Source organism: Lates calcarifer, linkage group LG10 (assembly GCF_001640805.2).
Source record: "Lates calcarifer isolate ASB-BC8 linkage group LG10, TLL_Latcal_v3, whole genome shotgun sequence".
NCBI classification, from domain to species: domain Eukaryota; kingdom Metazoa; phylum Chordata; class Actinopteri; family Centropomidae; genus Lates; species Lates calcarifer.
Genome location: NC_066842.1, coordinates 26,444,469 through 26,463,599, shown reverse-complemented (window position 1 = coordinate 26,463,599; position 19,131 = coordinate 26,444,469). Strand labels below are relative to the sequence as shown.

General features: G+C 41.2%; 1 protein-coding gene across 1 annotated transcript in view; it reads left to right on the top strand.

The window, feature by feature from the left end:
* The window catches only part of LOC108902259 (synaptic vesicle glycoprotein 2B-like), a 55,845-nt gene that overhangs the window by 11,810 nt on the left and 24,904 nt on the right, over window positions 1-19,131 (top strand). Inside the window, 3 exon segments of the mRNA XM_018704027.1 lie at window positions 2,755-2,919; window positions 13,073-13,586; window positions 14,998-15,224. Coding sequence (XP_018559543.1) covers window positions 13,351-13,586; window positions 14,998-15,224 — 463 coding nt within the window. The 5' untranslated portion in view covers window positions 2,755-2,919; window positions 13,073-13,350.

The following is a 19,131-nucleotide window of genomic DNA, read 5'->3' as shown; positions in this document are numbered from 1 at the left end:
ATGGTCCTGGAACAGCCTCAAAAATCATTTAAAAAAACGAATTTGAATGTTCCCAACAAGAGTTGGTGGAAACATTTGGCATTTTGCTCCAGAAGTACAGGCGCCATCTCTATAACATAAGGCAGCAATATGCTTTCTCGGTCCACACACACAGTACAAGCAACGTGGTCATTTCTACCTCTTTTGTACTGAAATTTTCAAGAAGGGGTTTACAAGAGGAACCTGGAACTATTTCGAGGCTAGCCATGGCAAAGGTGCCCCAGATGGTGTGGGTGGCACATTGGAGAGGAGGGCCGACAGGCTTGTCAGCCAAGGGGTTGATATTCCCTCAACATTATCGCCATACCAAGCCCTGAATGATGGACAATCAAAGGTGAAATTGTTTTACATTCAGGAGCAAGGTGTGGAGGATGCAGTGAAAGAAATGCTAGCTGACCTTCCAGCCGTACCGTCCACAAGGGTCCACCAGGTGGTCATTCTTTCACCTGGCAAGTTTCTCTAATGCCGTCAGCTGCATGTGCTCTGCCACAGGGAATCTGGAGTGTGATTGCCAAAAAAACAGGTACTTCAGCTTTAATCCCACACATAATCACACATAAGATCCCATACAAAGCACACCAGAAGAAATGCAATGGCACAGTCCAGAGAATGTGGGGAAATGGTGTGCCCTGGTGTACGACCACACAATCTACCCAAGCATCATCCAGGAGGTGAATGAGACCCACTGTCAGGTGAAATGTATGCACAGTAGTGGGGGAAAATCGTTTTTCTGGCCACTGAGAGATGATCTTCATTGGTATCCCTTCGAGGATGTGCTGACCCTCATTCCTCCCTGAGAGATGGTAAAAGGTAAATGGACTGTACTTATATATCGCTTTTCTAGTCGTATTGACCACTATGCGTCACATTCACCCATTCACACAGCACTTGCACTACTACAAACCGTTCTAGTACATTCACACACCAATGTTACAAACATCGGAGGCAACGTGGGGTTCAGTATCTTGGCCAAGGATACCACGGCACGGACTGGAGGAGCCGGGAATCGCTGACCTTCCAATTAGTGGGCGACCCGCTCTAACTCCTGACCCACAGCAGAATGTTACCTCATGCCACATGGCCATTTAAAGAGCAGTATGGGATACTCTGGCCAGCCACAAAAATAAAACCTGGACATCAGCTTTCTCCAGTATTGATCAGTTCATGACTATTTTTGATATCCTCATTCATTTTAATGCAAGATGTTGCTACTGTAATACCATTTTTCATGTTTGCTATTAATATTTGATCAGATCCAGTTTGTGTCTTGTTGAGATGTTTATGTAGTATTCCTGCTCACTGATCTTTATTGAAAATATGTTATATATTTACAGGTAGTTATAGTTACAGCTATATAAAAGAAAACGCAGCGAACCTAATATTTCAAATAAAAAAACAATTGAATGATAGGCATTGCAGGTTGATATATGGCATAAAATGTTATTAAACAACTTTCCTGTGGTCCTGAGTATTCATTTGTCACATTTATGTTATGATCTACAATCAAAAGTAATGTATCCACTCAACCCTGTTACTTTGCACAACTCTAATTTCAACCCTGTTACCATATCATTTTTATTAAAATAATCTTAAATGATTTTCCGAAACTCATGAGGGTTTGACCTGTTGTCCCTCTAACAGTTTGAACGATTTGATGCATAACAGATTTGAGCAATTATTTGAAATTCAATACTGAAATTAGTAAAAAAAAAAAAATTCACAACACATAAAACAAATAAAACATCTCATAAAACGTGTACCTTTGATGCTTGAGCTGGACGAATCAAATTATTTGATGGTTTATTACATAGTTTTCTTAAATACATGACAGAAAATTATGAAATAAAAGGATTTTTCAAAAGTTTTGATGCCTAAATTGTCCTCCAATTCTGGAATGACCCATCTAGCAACAACATGAACTAATGTTGGCAGCAGCTTGTTTAACGGCCCCCTTTGCTGCTTCGTATTGCTGACATCTGTTCCTGTGTTTTGCTTGCACCACACAGAGAGAAAATGTGCACTTGGGCAGAAACATTAGTTCACAGTCTCTATGAAGTAAAACATAAATCTTCTCCCACCCCCAACCAAATAAAAGTTAGTAAAATAAAAATTGGTTGATTCTCTTAAAAAAAGTGTTGACTATGCTTGGTTGATTCTTTTTAAAAAAGTGTCAACTATGCTTACCATTTCGACTAATCTAATCACAGTACATATTTTAGTGCACATCCCTAAAAAATTCCCATCTCAATTTCTCAAATTCCAGATTGACATCTTGAAATATGTTTATCTGTCTGACCAGTATTTCAGAGCACAATATATTAAAAGTGTGGGGCCCATCGAAGCAGCAAATTATTACATTTGACTTGTTCATTCAAAAATTACTTAAGCAGTTATCAAGTCCTATTATCAAAGTAGATGTCAAGTCATTTGCTGTTGAACTAATGAAATATAAATCCAGTTGTTTGGGGTGGTTGGCTGGCTGTGGAAACAAACAAACCTTCAACGCAAATCAAGTTAATACAATAAATCACCCTCACTAATTCACACACAGACACACACACACACACACACACAGACGTGCTGGGAGGTGTTGGAGCTCTAAATAATGTTAAGTAACAATATTATGTTCATTTGGAGATCATTTTATTCAAGAATTTGATATTACATTAAACAGACATGAAATCTGCTATTGTTGTGTTTTTACAAAAATTACAGAAACAAAAACCGAGGGCACTTCTGTATCAACCCCGACCTCTGGGATAAAAATAGCGGCTGACAACGTTATGAAAACAACCACCATCCTACTGTTTCTGAAGCTGCACAAGAACCACCTCTGGCTCCTGGGACAGAGAAGTAAAGTCAGCATTTTCACTGTAATTGGTAAGTCTGTTACTGAAAATGTGCTTGTTTTGGCTATGTTTCTGCTCTGTACTTAGCTAAAAACTGCTAACATTTATGGAGTTGCTATCGGTAGCATGGAAGACATTCAAAGGTTCTCTGGTTGTTAATATCATATCATGTTTGCAAAGGCAAAGTAATTTTATTAAGTAAATTGCCATCTTCCATATTAGAGTTAAGAAAATCAATCATAGGCTAATTGGCTACAAATGCTATTACTGCTAACATTAGCACGCTAAAACGTATTGGCTTTAAAGATAGGATAACTAATGCAACTGGACTACCAGCCACTAGCTATTCCAACCGTCACTATTTCAAATTAACTGCCATCTAATCAGTCTGTGGCTTGTAAATAAGGCAGTGGACCAAGGGGAGATTTTGTGTATCTAGATGACCCCCACCCCACAAGACATTGTCAGAGGAATAGAGGAACTTGATATATCTACGTACAAGGCACATTCACTTAAGGCCAGACTTTAAAAGACACATCCTTTCATAAAATTTAAAAAAGCACATACTTAGTATACGTTGATGATCTGACAGCTGAGGAAATTCTTAATGAAGTTGCCACCTCCTCCTCTTCCCCCTCATCCCCATCATCTGACAGTGAAGCAGAGGGCAATGAGGCAGACACAGCAAGGTCAAGTCACAAAAAACACATCATCACAAAAGATAGTTCTCAGCTATTATGTCATGCAGCTCTCACACAAATAGACATCATTTGGAACACAGCAAAAACTTCACCAAAGCTCCCTTGGCCAAAAGACCTGACACTTGAGAGTGCTCTAAATATGGTACCAGTCCAGCTTTTTAACTTTGTTGCATGGACATGTGGTATTTCAATGGAACTGTCAGACAGTGAGCGTGTTGAGGTCATGTTAGAAGACAGCAGGAAGATAGTCTCTACCTGTCAGGACATCATTACCTTGAGCACCAAGACGTGGCTCATGCCAAAACAGTGTTCTCTGGCAGTTCTGCACATGACTGACTCAGCACAACTGATTGACTGTTGAATGGTCTTGGCCACTGCTAGTCCACTGCAAGTCCAAAATGAGAGCTGGGACACTGGGTCGGATGTCATTAACAAGACCTAAAATTAGGCTAAGGGCGAGCGCTATCTTTACACTTAATAAATGTCGACAAATGCACTGATCAAAACTGATGTGGACAAGCAGGTGATCAGGGAATTCAACAAGCTGACCAGCTGGATAGTGTCCACCTAAAATCAACCTGAAGAGCCTGTGCCTACAGTCTACTGAGGAAAGATACACTTATGCTGAAAGAAATGGTAAGTCACACAGCCCTAATGATATTCAGCTGAGTTGTCCATGATAGACGTCAGCTTGGCCAACATCCTCCTCTCACCCACCTCCTCAGTGTCCTCCCTGTCCTCTGACCCACGCTCCCACCACTGCATAAAGATGCAGAGCGAGCAGAGTCATATAAGTCCTATCAGTGACCTCACACCGAGACCTCAGTCTCTCAGTAGTGAGTCTGCTTTTTAGTTTTTTTTGAGATTCTTTTTTTGGTACCAGTATTTACTCATTATGATGACTTGTCCAGATCGTCCTAGAACACCACACGTATGACTCTATAGCGCTTTTCTAGTCTTTTCGACCACTCAAAGCGCTTTACACTACAGATCACATTCACCCCATTCACACACATTCACACAACACATGTTCTATATATATATATATATATATATATAAATGTGCTTTCTAAACACATTCACACACCGATATGACACACATCGGAGGCATCGATTTGGGGTTCAGTATCTTGCCCAAGGATACTTCGGCATGCAGACTGGAGGAGCCGGGAACCGAACCACCAACCTTCTGATTGGTGGGTGACTGCTCTACTCCTGAGCCGCCCCGCTGTGTCGTCTGAGAACTTCTGGAGATGGCAACTGTCCATGTTTTTTCTGAAGTCTGACATGTACAGGGTGAATAGGGGAGGGGACAGTACTGTACCCTTTGGGACCCCCGTGTTGCAGACCACCACTATCAGACACACAGTTGCGAGGTGGTGAGGTAGTTGGTGGTCCAAGCAGCCCAGTTATAGTCCACTCCAGCTCCTTCGAGCTCCCCCCTGAGCAGAGATAGTTGGATGGTGTTGAATGCACTGGAGAAGTCGAAGAAGGTGACTCTCACAGTGCTTGCAGTGTTGCAGGCAATTCCAGGTCTGTAGGCAAACTGCAGGGGATCCATCACATCACTCACCAGGTGTCGGAGGTGGCTCAGGACAATCCTCTCCATTGTCTTCATCAGGTGAGAGGTTAGGACTACTGGCCTGAAGTGTTTCAGCTGTTGTTAGCTGTTGTACAGGATGTTTTCCACAGGAGCGGAACTCTCTCCAGACGGAGGCTCAAGTTGAAGATGTGCAGAAAAACCCCACAGAGCTGATCTGAACAGTTCTTGAGCAGTCTGGCACTGATGCCATCAGGGCCCGTAGCCTTCCTCGCCTTGATCATCCTCAACTCCCTCCTCACCTGGTCAAATGTGATGGAGAGGCAGGGAGGGGGAGTGACCCCTGCTGTGAGTGGTGTGTGGAGTGTGAAGGGGGGTGGAGTGGGGTGTTGAAGGTGACAAAGGAGGGGAGGTGTGAACTAGAAGTGCCATTAGGTCTGGGATTGTGTGGGTGGGGGTGGGGACAGGGACAGAGACACAGTCAAATCTGTTAAAAAACAGGTTCAGTTTGTTTTCCCATTCTCTGTCGCCAGATTCTGGGCCTTGTCCACTGTCCTTGATGTGTCCACAGATGGTATTTAGGCCTCTCCAGACCTCTCTGGTGTTGTTCCCCTGAAGGTGCTCCTCTAGCTTCCTCCTGTAGCTGTCCTTGCCCCTTCATATCTCCCTCCTCAGCTCCTTCTGCACCCTCTTCATCTCCTCCTTATTCCCAGTTTTAAAAACCTGCTTCTTCTCGTTCAACAGGGTTTTTAATTCTGGGGTTACCCAGGGTTTGTTGTTGGAGAAACATAAGCACCTCCTTTGTAGGCACAGTGTTCTCCACACAGAAGTTTATGTAGTATGTGATGCAGGTTGTCAGACTTCCAATGTCCTCCACCATGTGGACCACACAGCACCTCCCAATCCGTGGTGTCAAAGCAGTCCCTCAGAGCCATACTGGCCTCCTCAGTCCTCTCCTCACATACCTTTTGGTAGGTGGTTGTTTGTTTACCATGGGTATGTAGGCAGGGATGAGATGCACCAGGTTGTGGTCAGATCAGCCCAGTGGTTGGAGGAGTGAAGAGCTGTATGCATCCTTGATGTTTACATACAGCAAGTCCAATGTCTTGTTGTCTCTGGTGTGGAGCCTGGGGGTGTGATGTCTGGAGTTATAATACGACAGTGTGCAGGAGCTGGCAGGCCGCAGTGTCATCAGCTGAGGGGGAGATGTACGCAGTTATAGGTATAACATGCAAGAACTCCCTTGGGATGTAACTAACTGCTAGCAGCTCAATGTCCCTGTTGCAGAACTGCTTCTTTACCCTGATGTGACCTGGGTTGCACCATCATTCACAAACATCACAGTGCTCCCTCCTCTCTTCTTACTGCTCTCCTTGGCTTTCCTGTCTGCTCTCATGAGCTGAAACCTGTCCAATAAAATGTGCAAGTCCAGAGGGACTTCTTTCAGCCATGGTTAGCGCCGTAAGCTCTTCCATCTTTGCGGGGAGAGATCTCATGTTCCCCATGATGACAGAAGGTATACAAGGTTTATACCTTCTTTTCTTTTCCAGCACTTAACTCCAGCTCTGCAGCCCCTTTTTCTTCTACTTAGCTCCACAGGGATCTCTGGTCTTGTTCCCAAGATACCTTTGTGTTGCTCAGTGCTAACAACTGATACCGGGTGTGAACAATGGAGCTGTGGCTGAAAAGGTCTCAGATGCCGTTTCAAAGAGTCCAAGCAGTAAAAAACACATATTCCTAACCTCGCCAGTTGTACATCTATAGGAGTAAACTTCCAACCGAGGTTGATGACAAAAAAGATGCGACAAAGTACAAAAACACATAAAAACAATGGGAAACACTTGGAGCTACTGTAACTAGCAGCTGACCATGACCTGCGCCATCTTGAAGGAAGGAACATCCTCCTTGAACCAAAGCAGTTGGGCTTTAAGAGCAGCCACTGAAACCACTCTGCTGTCTGTGACACCCAATCCTTTCCCCACAGGGGTTCTCCAAGGAACGACACTGGGACCCGTTCTCTTTACAATATACCTCACATCCTTGGGTCCAAATATTTGCTTGCATGGCTTCTCATATCACTGCTATGCACCCAACTATATCTCACACTCTGCACAGATTTTGGTTTGTTTCTCAGACATATCTACATAACTGAGGGTACACCACCTTCAACTAAACCTCTTGGTGGGAACAAATAGGTGTTACTGGTTATCAAGAGTAGTAAGACTATTAATTTTAAAAATAGGACTATTAAGTGACTAATAATATTCTATATTAATAGGATTTAATTTACATTAAGTCCACCTTGGGGCACCAGATAGCCACTTCATTAAATCAGTCTCAAAATACACTAATTTTGAGTCTTGATTAATATTTCAATTAATAACTACAACCAAATTACCATCAGTACTTAGATGTTGAAGGATTTGGAGTTTTGCAGCGTAGAGGTTGGCAATACTCAAAACATTAAAAAGGAACAGCAAATCAAAAGTATTTATTTGAACAAATACCAAATGAAATAAAACAAACTCTAACCTAGTCTACCAACTATGCACATGTGTGAATATATACTGTGTGTCTGAGGAAACAATGGCAAGATGGCTGACTTAAGTTCTTTTTTCTTAAGCCACATGGCTTAAAACAAAGGAACTGTAACCAAGATGGCAGAATAAAAGGTGGCCAACCACATGTCATGTGGGGGAGGTTAACAAAGAAGCATTCTTTTGTCTAAGGCTAGGTTAGAAGGTGTCAGGAAAAGGAACAGGTTACAAGTGCAGCAAGACGTGAAATGTACCTACATGTGCAAAAATGTAACAATCAGTAACCTGACTATAACAGACAGAACAGCGCTCAAGTAATACATTGAATTAAATTTACTGCAGAGTTTAAAGGCCTATGCTTAGCCAAGCTGTACTATGCAAGGTAATGTAAACTAGGCCCAGTAATGTTAACAGGTCCAGGGGGAAAAAGATGCGTTTTGGTGTGCTGCTCACAAAGTCCTGTTGTTGCCGTTGAAGTCCATTAAAACAGCAGTTGTCCTGGCTGTGTGGTTTCAGTGTCGTTGTCCTTTGTTCTCCTTGCAGAGTTAGCTGGCTGATGCTAACTCTCTCTCAGGCTCCTTTTTCTTGAGAACCCAGCTGGCAGTGTCAGGCCGAGACTAAAGGCAGGACTCAGACGCAGAGATGACGTTAATGAAACAGACTTATTTTCAACCAAAGTTCTCTCACTTGAGTGACAAAGAAACAAAGGCTATAAAATTTTCCTAGGGCGGATAAGAAAACAAAAACAAAAAGTTACTCTCAAAAAAGGAGGAAAAAACAAATGAACGGTGGCTAATAAAGTTAGAACAAATCAAAAATCACTCACAGAGGAGGCAAACAAAAGGCTATGAAAGGATTTAACAAAAATCGCTATAACAACTATGAAAGTACTCTAAGGCTAAGGCAAGAAACTGAGATATCAAAATTTACAAACAAACAAACAAAAAAAAAACTCACTCTTACAGAGGAACAATGGCTTACTGGAGGCAACACTGTGGCTGTGGATTCAAGGCTGGAGGTGAGTCAGGTGAATGGACAAAGACACTCTGGCATAAGACAAAGGAGACACAGACTATTTAAACACGCAGAGGTAATGGGAAACAGGTGGAGACAATGAGTAATCAGGACACACAGGTGACACATGAGGAAGGGCAAGTGCTCTGAAACGAGAGGAGAGTAAATCCTTCAAAATAAAACAGGAAATGACAAGACCAAAATCCCAAGACAAGACAAACCTCACCGCAGTGTGACAGGCAGACCTTGTGTCGTATCTGCTGGTGCTTGATCATAAATCTTTTGGTAGGCTCTTGCATTGCTACCAAAGTTCAGTCCAGTGCAGGCTTGTGCTTCAGAAAGGCCTCATGGAGGTCAAAGAGCAGAAGTGAGAAGAGCAGAGCTCAACTCCTTGTGTGAGGAGTTTGCTGAGAAGAGACAGAGACTTCTTGAGAAGACTTTTGAGAAGACTTTTGGAGAGAAGGGTGCTTCCCCTTTTGTATGGCCAGGTGATATCACAGAATATGGCCATGCAGTGACCAATTGCATCTGGAGTTGGAGATTTCTCACCTAGATGTGAAAAGATGTAATATGCTGGGAGACTGCATTCAATGGCTCTCCTTTGTCTGTGAAACAAAGGAAACCATTTGGTCTTATCCTCCATTTTGAATGGGCTGAATCACAACACTCTCTAAGATTGAACTCTTAGTTATCCCAGCCAATCATCTTTTCCATCATAATATCAACATCAAATCTCCTCTTCTTCTCTCACACCAGCCAAGGTAATGAGAAACCATGGTGAGCAGCTCTTCTTCTCTGACCATGTTGCATGTGTCTCTCAGACATGCCACTTCAGACTAAACAACATAAGAAAAAACAGGTCTTACCTATCTCAGTACACCACCCAGCTCACTTTGACTACTGTAGTGAGCCTTACTTCATACACAATGAAACCCTTACAGATGGCCCAAAATGCAGCGGTGCATCTGGTCTCTGATCAGTCTAAGAGGTCACATGTCACTCTGCTGCTCATTGACCTCCTCTGGCTAAACATGGCCACCTGAACCTAATGATACCTATAGACTTCTGGGTCTGCACCATCTACTTGAACTCAGTCACGCAAGCTTATGCTCCTCAGCCACTGTGTTTCTCCAAGGATTGTTGTCTGACATCACCACCCCTGCACAAAAGGCATTCTTAGTCCAGACTGTTCTGGTTTGTGGTTCCCCAATGGTGGAACCAACTCCTAAATAGTATGAGAGCAGGAGCGTCCCTCTCTATCTTCAACAATCTCTCTAACACATGCTGGACTAGCACTTACCATGCACTTTTGGTGCACTTCTTCACTGGGAGCTCTGCTCCTCCTCTCTGCTCTGTTCCTGCCGGCAGATGAACACCTACTTGAAGCATTTAGATCTTTACATATTTAAACTAGATTTTTTGCTTTCTTTCTTTATTCATGATGTGGTTAAAAGGGGCAGTAAGGTTTTCACGTAAGATATAAGTTGAACACTCAGTTATGAGCAAGTAAATAGACTAGTCCATTGGTCAATTAGTCTGTCAGTCGGTTGATCTGTTTGTCAATCCAATACTTAAAAGCTTTCACTCTTTAAATGTTCAGGCTTGTTTACTGAACAGTCACAGGGACAAAAAAGGCATAACGTAGTAACCTTCAGGTAAGCCTGAAGTGTGATCACATGCTCACTTGCCAGTTTTGTCAGATAAGTCTAACAAATGAAAAGAGAAAGTGGAAATCACATGTTAGTGAAAATTAAAATCCCAGTTGTTGTTGACCTCAGCTAGTGAGATGTTTAAGGAGATGAAGAGTAGACAGCTGTCTGATTGAATGAGAGTGAATGTGTCAAATAGTTTAAAAAGACATTAAATGAGTGGGAAGGTTTCCCTTTCTGTTTTCTATCCTGTGTAAAAAAGTACACACAAAGCTGTCAAAGTAACCTGCAGTAGTATTAGAGTTATCTAGGGTACAGCAGAGGGGATAGAGGCAGGACATGGTAAAACTTAACAAACAGCTGTACAAGTAGAGCAATAAATTCAGTGGCCATCACCCCAGCCACTAATGGTTTACTGCTGTTAGCCTAATGGAGTAAAGGTCTGTCTTCATCAAGGGCCTCAGAGGTAGAAGAAACCACACAACCACACAAGACAGACAGTGCATTTCTTTATGTATCACTTTAATCTATTTTAGCTTAGATAAACAAAGCAGAAAATCATTGGGAATAGCATTTTACCAAATGGTACATCTGAATCAAGTGAGCACAGATACAATGGTAACGTCTGTATCACAGAGTCTAATTGTAATCTAACACTGCACTTCAATGCTTGTAGTCTTTGTAATTCTGAAATCAAAGTCTCTGCTGTGCTCTCACTTCTTAAATCTCATTGGATAAATGCATTAACTAGCGCACTTGTGGCCACATGTGGATACATACTGTTTTAAAATAAAATAAATATGACATGACTGAGACTGAAATTATAATTCCCAGTTTATTCAATTCAATTCAGTTAAATTCAATTCAATTCAATTTTATTTATATAGTGCCGAATCACAACAAAAGTAATCTCAAGGCACTTTTCATTTAGAGCAGGTCTAGGCCGTACTCTTTATATTATGATATTTATAGAGAGAGACCCAACAAATCCCGCCATGAGCAAGCACTAGGCTTTTCTAATTATCTACTCTATATACAACAGGTGATATTACCTTCCTTCTGTGGCTGTGTCCCAGTTTGTTATCAGGTACTGTTGGATATATTACACATATCTTGGTCTCTAACCGTCCTGCAGTGTTGTTGATGATGATTCAAAGTGAAATAATGAAAACCAGGTACAAAGTCCATTTCAGGCAGGACACTCACATCAAGGTTTATACTGTTTATTTCGACAATAATGTTCATGTGATGTTTTGACTGTGTCTCAGATTTCTGACTCCTAAAACAGTGTAGTTTCAAATTTCAACACTTTACCTTGGACAGTTTTTATGTGGTGTGTTTCTGAAGTAGAAAATTTTTCCATGAAAATTGTTATATAACAATTCAAGGTCAATTCAGTTCAACTCAGTTTTATTTATATAGCGCCAAATCACAACAGAAGTTATCTCAAGGCACTTTTCATATAGAGAAGGTGTAGACTGTTCTCTTTATATTATTATATGTACAAAGAGATACTGTCTATTATCTCATTCTCATTCACTATTCACCTCCATTGTGCGCTGACTCTGATTCTGTAATTTTGATTCTGTCTTTTGCAGTCTCTGAGATTTGTTTGGGCAGAGTGAGAGATAGAGCAGAGCAGGCTGCAGTCATTGTCACAGCTTGGTTTGGAGTGTCATCAGGAGGTGCAGGTCACCACAGGGGTGTCGTTATGGGGGTTTGTGCAGCAGTGGTGTCTGTCAGGGTTCTGAATGGATTTCTTAAAAGATGTGAATCTGGCATGCCAAACCTAAAACAGGGTGTTAAGAATCTCTTTAAAAGGATGGTGACTGTTGATAAGACTATTGGATAAGTTTGGTGAGATGTGCAGACCCAAACCAACAGTGAATTGATCTTACTAAAAAGTTGTTGTGTGTATACCCAAGGCCTAATACATTCTCTTTGCCATAAAACTCTACTGTTCCAGTGACACTGGGTGAACTGCCTTACCATCAGCTAGTAGCTTCTGATGGGGGGGAATCAATGGACCTGTCAATTTCCTCATGTTCTTTCAGATATTTAAAAAAGGACTTGTTATTCCTCCCTTGTCACAAGTAGCCTGACACTAATATTACATTTTGTGTACCCCAGGAAAATACCAGTTCTCGTCAATGTGATCCTACACCCTGCGCCGACATGAAATAGAGCCCTCAGCCTCCCTTCCTATTTGTGTTGTCTCAGAGGTGAACGGGTCATATCCACCATATTGATGTTTTCTTTGCCAGGAAGCCAGTCAGTCTCCTGACCAAGAAAAAGACTCAGCTCTTCCCTGCACTGCATATATTCTCTGTCTGTTAGGGGACAAACAAGTGATTGAATTTTTGGGATTTACCCCACTGTACCCCAGAAACACATGCTGAACCATGAAACACACATCATATTGTTGAATAACAGTGAAATGCAAACATTGACGTGGGCATACCCCGAGAATAGCTACAACACAAATTTAAAATATGTTGCTGCAGAATTAGTTACATTATTGCCAGTAAAACAATGACATCAATATTCATTAATTTTATTGGGGTAAATATTAAAAATTCATCAAACAGGTTTGATAACTACAGAACAGACGCCTGTTAACATCATATGACATGTGTTGCAAGCAGGTGAATCATATAAGATTTTTAATCCATGTGGTGTTCCATTATTGTATCTCTTTCTCTCTGTCATTTGAGAATAAATTAACCTGTTTTTCTGCTTTCAGGAGTGACAGTTGAAGACAAGATTTGACTGGACTGTAGAGTCACCACCAGCACCACAACAACTAAAACTAGAAACTGAGACAGACACACAGTGCTAGATGTTCCATCTTGAGCTAATTTATGTTATGAATACCTGCTCTTACCTAGCAAAATTTCAATTGAAGAATTGAAATTCAAACTGCAGGTTTATCTCTCAATACCAGACTAGACATAACTAACGAGTCAAACACAAGAACTGTTGTAAAATCAGGTTTTAACATAGCAGACTTAGTAAGCCAAGATGGCTGACCCCTACCAAAACAACATGTACCAACAGCAAGGGGGTGACAACTTTGGGACATACAGAGAAGGTGATGGTCATGATGGATATGGTTACCGAGCAGACTACCCTCCCCAGGAAGAGGATGCAGCAAGTGATGTGACTGAAGGACACGATGAAGAGGATCAGATGTACGAAGGAGAATACCAAGGGATACCACATCCTGATGAGGTGAAGGCTGCACAGAGAGCTGCACGGTGAGACACAGTAGATTTTTTCTTTTTGTTCATGTGTAAATCAGAAACCATAGAAACTGTGCAGCAGCATTGCTCCAGACTGTGGTGTCACATTCTTAGTCCTCTAACTTTGGCCCCAACCAACCCAAGGTTGGAAAGAGACTGAAATAGAGAGAGTGAGTTCATACAGTGTGTTTGCTGACCTTGGTCTGTCTCACATGAAAGAATCCAACATGGATTGAATGTGTGGTAGATGTGTCCTGTAAGCTTGTCTCCTGTATGAAATGATTGTATTCTCACTGCATTTACAAACTTTGATAACTTGGTCATAGTCACGTCTCTCACCAGTTCTTGACTGTGTAGTTGCTCTGGCAGTTGTATTCAAATTTGCTCTTTATAAAATGTTCTAATGATGTTGTTATAAATTATCTTGGTCATTTTAATTAATATGAAAACCATGAATGTTGCCTGGTGTCACTCAGTCATTTGGTAGAGTGAGTTTCTGTCAGCACCCCAACTCCAGTTCATTTCCAGCATCCTTACCTCAGACCTTCCCTCTAAAACCTGACTCCTAAGGCCCCAGATCTCAGCTTATCTGTAGACACACTTTCATTCCATACCAGGAGTTTTGTATTTTCAACCCATATTCTAAAAACCCCATATATTTGACTTTACAGGTAACCAGTATGCAAACCACACTTCTGGGGCTAATGACTGTTCTCACTGTACTGTACAATTTTGAGGTGCTTGAGTATTTCCACTATTTCTACTTTATACATCTTCTCTTCTACATTCCAGCTAATAATATTGTATGTTTTAGTCCACTACATTTGCCTGGCAAGTATAGTCACCAGTTATTTTCATCATTAAGATTAAAAAAGGTTCCCAGCCCTTTCGGCTTGTGATGTTGGATGTAGTTTGGGCACCTTGTCATATTTCAGATGTCTCTGACTTGTTAGCAGTTTTACTAAAGAAAGATCCCCTATTCAATTTCATTAAGTTTCAATTAAATACCAGTTTGAATCTCAAAGAGGTAAGAAGAGAAAAATCCAAAAAATCAACAGAAAATCATCACAGGGGGCTGTTTTACTGCTGAAGATTCAGTTCTTTCTCCGAGTTCTTTATCCAAAGCTTTGATTGACAAACAGCTGCACACATGCACAGAAAAATCAATGACTGATCAAGTTATTAAATCACACATTTGTAGGTCACCAGTGTTTGCAAGCCACTCAGAACCCATGCAAGTGAAACAAAAGTTGTTAAGTGGCTGTGGAGACAGTTGGATTAATTAAAATAAGAGCTTATCTGTTCAGTCAGATGAGTGTGAGAAATCCATTGACCTGACAAAGCAGAAACACAAATCTTTCAGCTGGAGGTATTCACACATTCACACTTTCTTACAATTTTCATGGCTTCTCTATCTGTGTTCCAGGGCAAAAGGTCAAGCAGCCAGAGATGCAGTCTCTGAACTGGAGGAGTTATCTGAACAGTATGAGGACATAATGGAAGACTGTGGTCATGGGAAGTTCCAGTGGACGCTCTTCATGGTGCTCGGTCTGGCATTAATGGCAGATGGAGTTGAATGTTATGTGGTTGCTTTTGTTCTACCATCTGCAGAAAAGGATCTGTGTCTGTCCAACGCAGAGAAAGGAATGTTGGGTAAGAACTTTATTTAGATTTATTGTTGATAACAGTGTGGTTTCTGCTTTGTGATTGGACTGTCATTGTCCAGTCACATTAAGGTGAAAAAACAGGGTCAAAATTTCTACCTGTAATTTGAGGGGGAACTTTGAGCCTTGAGTTTTACAGTTTCCTGTTCAGTATCTGTACACACATGTTGACAAAGCACAAAAAATATGTAACCTCACCAGTGGAATTATCTGTGAATATCACTTTACGAGCTCAACATTTTTTTTATCCTAATCTGAGCCCATATTTGTGTGGCTGATATTCACCACATGAGGTATCCAGACCAGTAGTTGTAGACCAGAAAAATCAGAAAATTAATTAATTCTCAGTTTATTACTGTCAGAGTCAGACAGACAAAACTGGACCCACAGAGCAGACCAGAGACAGTAGGATGAGGTGAGGCGGTTTATTCACAACAATAAGTGAAGGCAGGCAGAAGTACAAAATCGCAAGGCAAAAACTGAGTCTCAAGAAACAAACTTGGTCAAAATCACGAAGAACTAATCACAGGGAAAACACCGGAAAGCTACACACTAGGATGCAGACAATCTGACAAAGACACACTGGGGAGACAGGCTTATATACACAGGAGGGGAGGAGATAATGAGACACAGGTGAAATCAATGGGGCAATCACACACAGGGGAAGACAAGACACCTAAAATGAACACAAACAGGAAGTAAGGAAAACCAAAAGAATAAAACAGGAATCAAAACAAACTACACAGTAAAGGGACTGACAATAACACAGCTTTATTTCTCATTTTCCTTCATTACATGAAGACCACAGAATTTAACAGACTTGCTGATATAAAATTGTAATTTTATACAAATGACTTACAAATGATATAAAATTGTAATTTTATATCAGCAAGGCCACTCTCCAAGGGAAATCAGCAAACAAACTGGATACTCAAGATGTGGTATTCAAGCTGTTATGAAGAAATGTGAAGACTCAGGAGAGGTCAAGGAAAAAAAGGACTGGAAGGCTATCAGATGAGACTCTGGCTTTACTTGAGAATTTATGGTACATTCAATTCAATTCAATTTTATTTATATAGCGCTATATCACAACAAAAGTCATCTCAAGGCACTTTTCATATAGAGCATGTCTAGACCGATACTCTTTGAAATAGGTATTTACAGAGAGAGATCCAACAGATCCCACCATGAGCAGCACTAGGCGACAGTGGCAAGGAAAAACGTCCATTAAGAGGCAGAAACCTCGAGCAGAACCGGACTCCGGGTGGGCGGCCATCTGCCTCGACCGGTTGGGTTAAGAAAGGGGGCAGGGGGTAAAGAATAACGAGAGAAGAACATAGCATAACACAGGTTCCATATAAGATGTAAGGTGATGCCACTAATACAGTAAGAGTAATGATAATAATAATAATTAAAGTATTAACTGCTGACGTAGCAATAAAACTAGAAGCAGTATAAGTAATTTGCTAATTCTAGCAGCAGGTGTTGAGTGGAGTTGTAGGAGCAGCAGGAGACTTGTCATCACAGATCAGACTCTACAGCTCCAGAGGCAGAAATACCTGCAGAGAGAGACAGAAGACGGAGAGAGAGACGGAAGAGCACAATACTACAGGAAAGGGGAGATACTGAGTTAGTAACATGTATTTATGGGATATGAATCCATACTGATGGAGAGAGAGGAGAGAGAGGAGAGAGAGAGAGAGAGAGAGAGAACCTTGGTGCATCATGGGAGATCTCCCGGCAGTCTATAGCAGCATGACTAAGGGATGGTTCAAGCCTGAGCCAACCCTAACTATAAGCTTTATCAAAAAGGAAAGCTTTAAGCTTACTCTTAAAGGTACACAGGGTGTCTGTCTCCTGGACTGGCCTTCTGGGAGTGCACTGTCCTAGTGGGATTGTAAGGGACTATGGGATCTTTAAGGTATGATGGTGCCTGACCATTAAGGGCTTTGTAAGTGAGGAGGAGGCTTTTGAATTCTATTCTGTTGCTCTGATTTGGTTGCTACTCTCTATATTTATTGTTTCAGTAGTCAAATGCCTTTCATCAGTCACAAACACACACAGCCAAGGGAAAGTCAGTGATTTCCTTCAAGCTTTTATGTAAATCTTCACATTACTCCTGCAGTCTAATTAGCTAATGGGCACAAAGGAGGCAGGAATGAATCAGCTTGTTGGATGGGGAGTGTCAAGTCCATTTCATTTATACAGCACCAAATCAGAGAGACATTATCTCAGGCCTCTATTTATATAGAGCAATTCTGAACCATACTCTTTATAATGTTATTTACAGAGAACCAACATTCCCCTATGAGCAGTACTTAGTGATGAAAAAAATGTCCTTTTAACAAGTATGTCTGTGTAGGTTCTCAGTCATCCAGGTCATGGTAGCCTTAAGTGCAGAGTCGAAGGCAAATGGTTCTTCTTTTATGTTCCTTGAAGACGTTTTCACCTCTCATCCAAAAGACTTCGGTTAAAATGGGAGGAGCAGAGAGCTGAGTGCTGCAGCACTGCTGATGCTGGGGGCTGGAGGAGCAATCCCAGCTGACATTGGGTGAGAGGTGGGGCACACCCTGGACAGGTCACCAGTCTATCACAGGGAAATAACATACAGTGGCAAGAAAAAGTATGTGAACCTTTTGGAACTAATTGGTTTTCTGCATTAATTTGTCATAAAATGTGATCTGATCGTCATCAAAGTCAAGGGTATTGACAAATATAATGTGCCTAAAATAATAACAATAATGTTTTTATTGAGAGCAACCATAAAAACGTCATAGTGCTTAGTGGAAAAAGTATGTGAATCCTTGAATTAATGACCTCAAAAAAGCTAAGTGGAGTCAGGTCTTAGCATACCCGGAGTCTTGTTAAGAAAATTAAGAAAGGTGTGGCCTAGAACTACTTTGACTGATAAAAACTTTTTGAGTTTGCTCTGCACAAGAAGAATACGCTTATGTGAGCCATGCTTCACCAAAAAGTTTTCAGAGGATCTACGATCAAGAATTGTTGATTTACATAAAGCTGGAAAGGGTTATAAAGTCATTTCAAAGACTTTAGAAATTCACCAGTCTACAGTTAGGAAAACAATCTACAAATGGAGACACTTTGGGACTGTGGCTACTCTACCAAGAAGTGGGCGCCCAGTCAAAATGACCCCAAGAGCACAATGAAGACCCATCAATGAGGTAAAGAAACAACTCAGAGTGACAGCCAAAGATTTGAAGGCATCATTGGAAGCTGGCTAACATCTGTGTTCATGAGTCTACAGCATGTAAAACATTGAACAAGCAGGGTGTCTATGGCAGGACACCATGAAGGAAGCTGCTGCTTACTAAAAAGAACATTGCTGCACGCCTGAAGTTTGTGAAAGAGCACATTGACACTCCACAGCAGTATTGGCAAAATGTTTTGTGGACTGATGAAACTAAGATTGAACTATTTGGAAAGAACACGCAGCACTACATCTGGTGTAAAAAGGGCACTGCACATCATCATGAAAACATCATTTTTGCTTTGCTGCATCAGGGCCTGGTCAGCTTGCAATCACTGAGGAGAAGATGAATTCCCAAGTGTATAAAAAATTCTTCAGTATACAACAGAATGGCTTCAGAAAAACAAAATCTGCCTTATGACAAATTAATTTCAGAAAATCATGAAATTCAGAAAGGTTCACATACTTTTTCTTGCTACTGTATAATAACTGATTAAAAAGTTGGTTGTTGGCTGAGTTGTCTGTACACCACAGCTCAGATCAGTATGTCTGTATTTACTACCATGGATAATCATGTGAAAAGTAATTTAAAGTAAAGAGGGGGCCTTAATAGATCTCTACTGGAACATGAACACATTACATTGACTGCTACATTACACTGAATTAACATCTGGTACTTTTCAGTTTG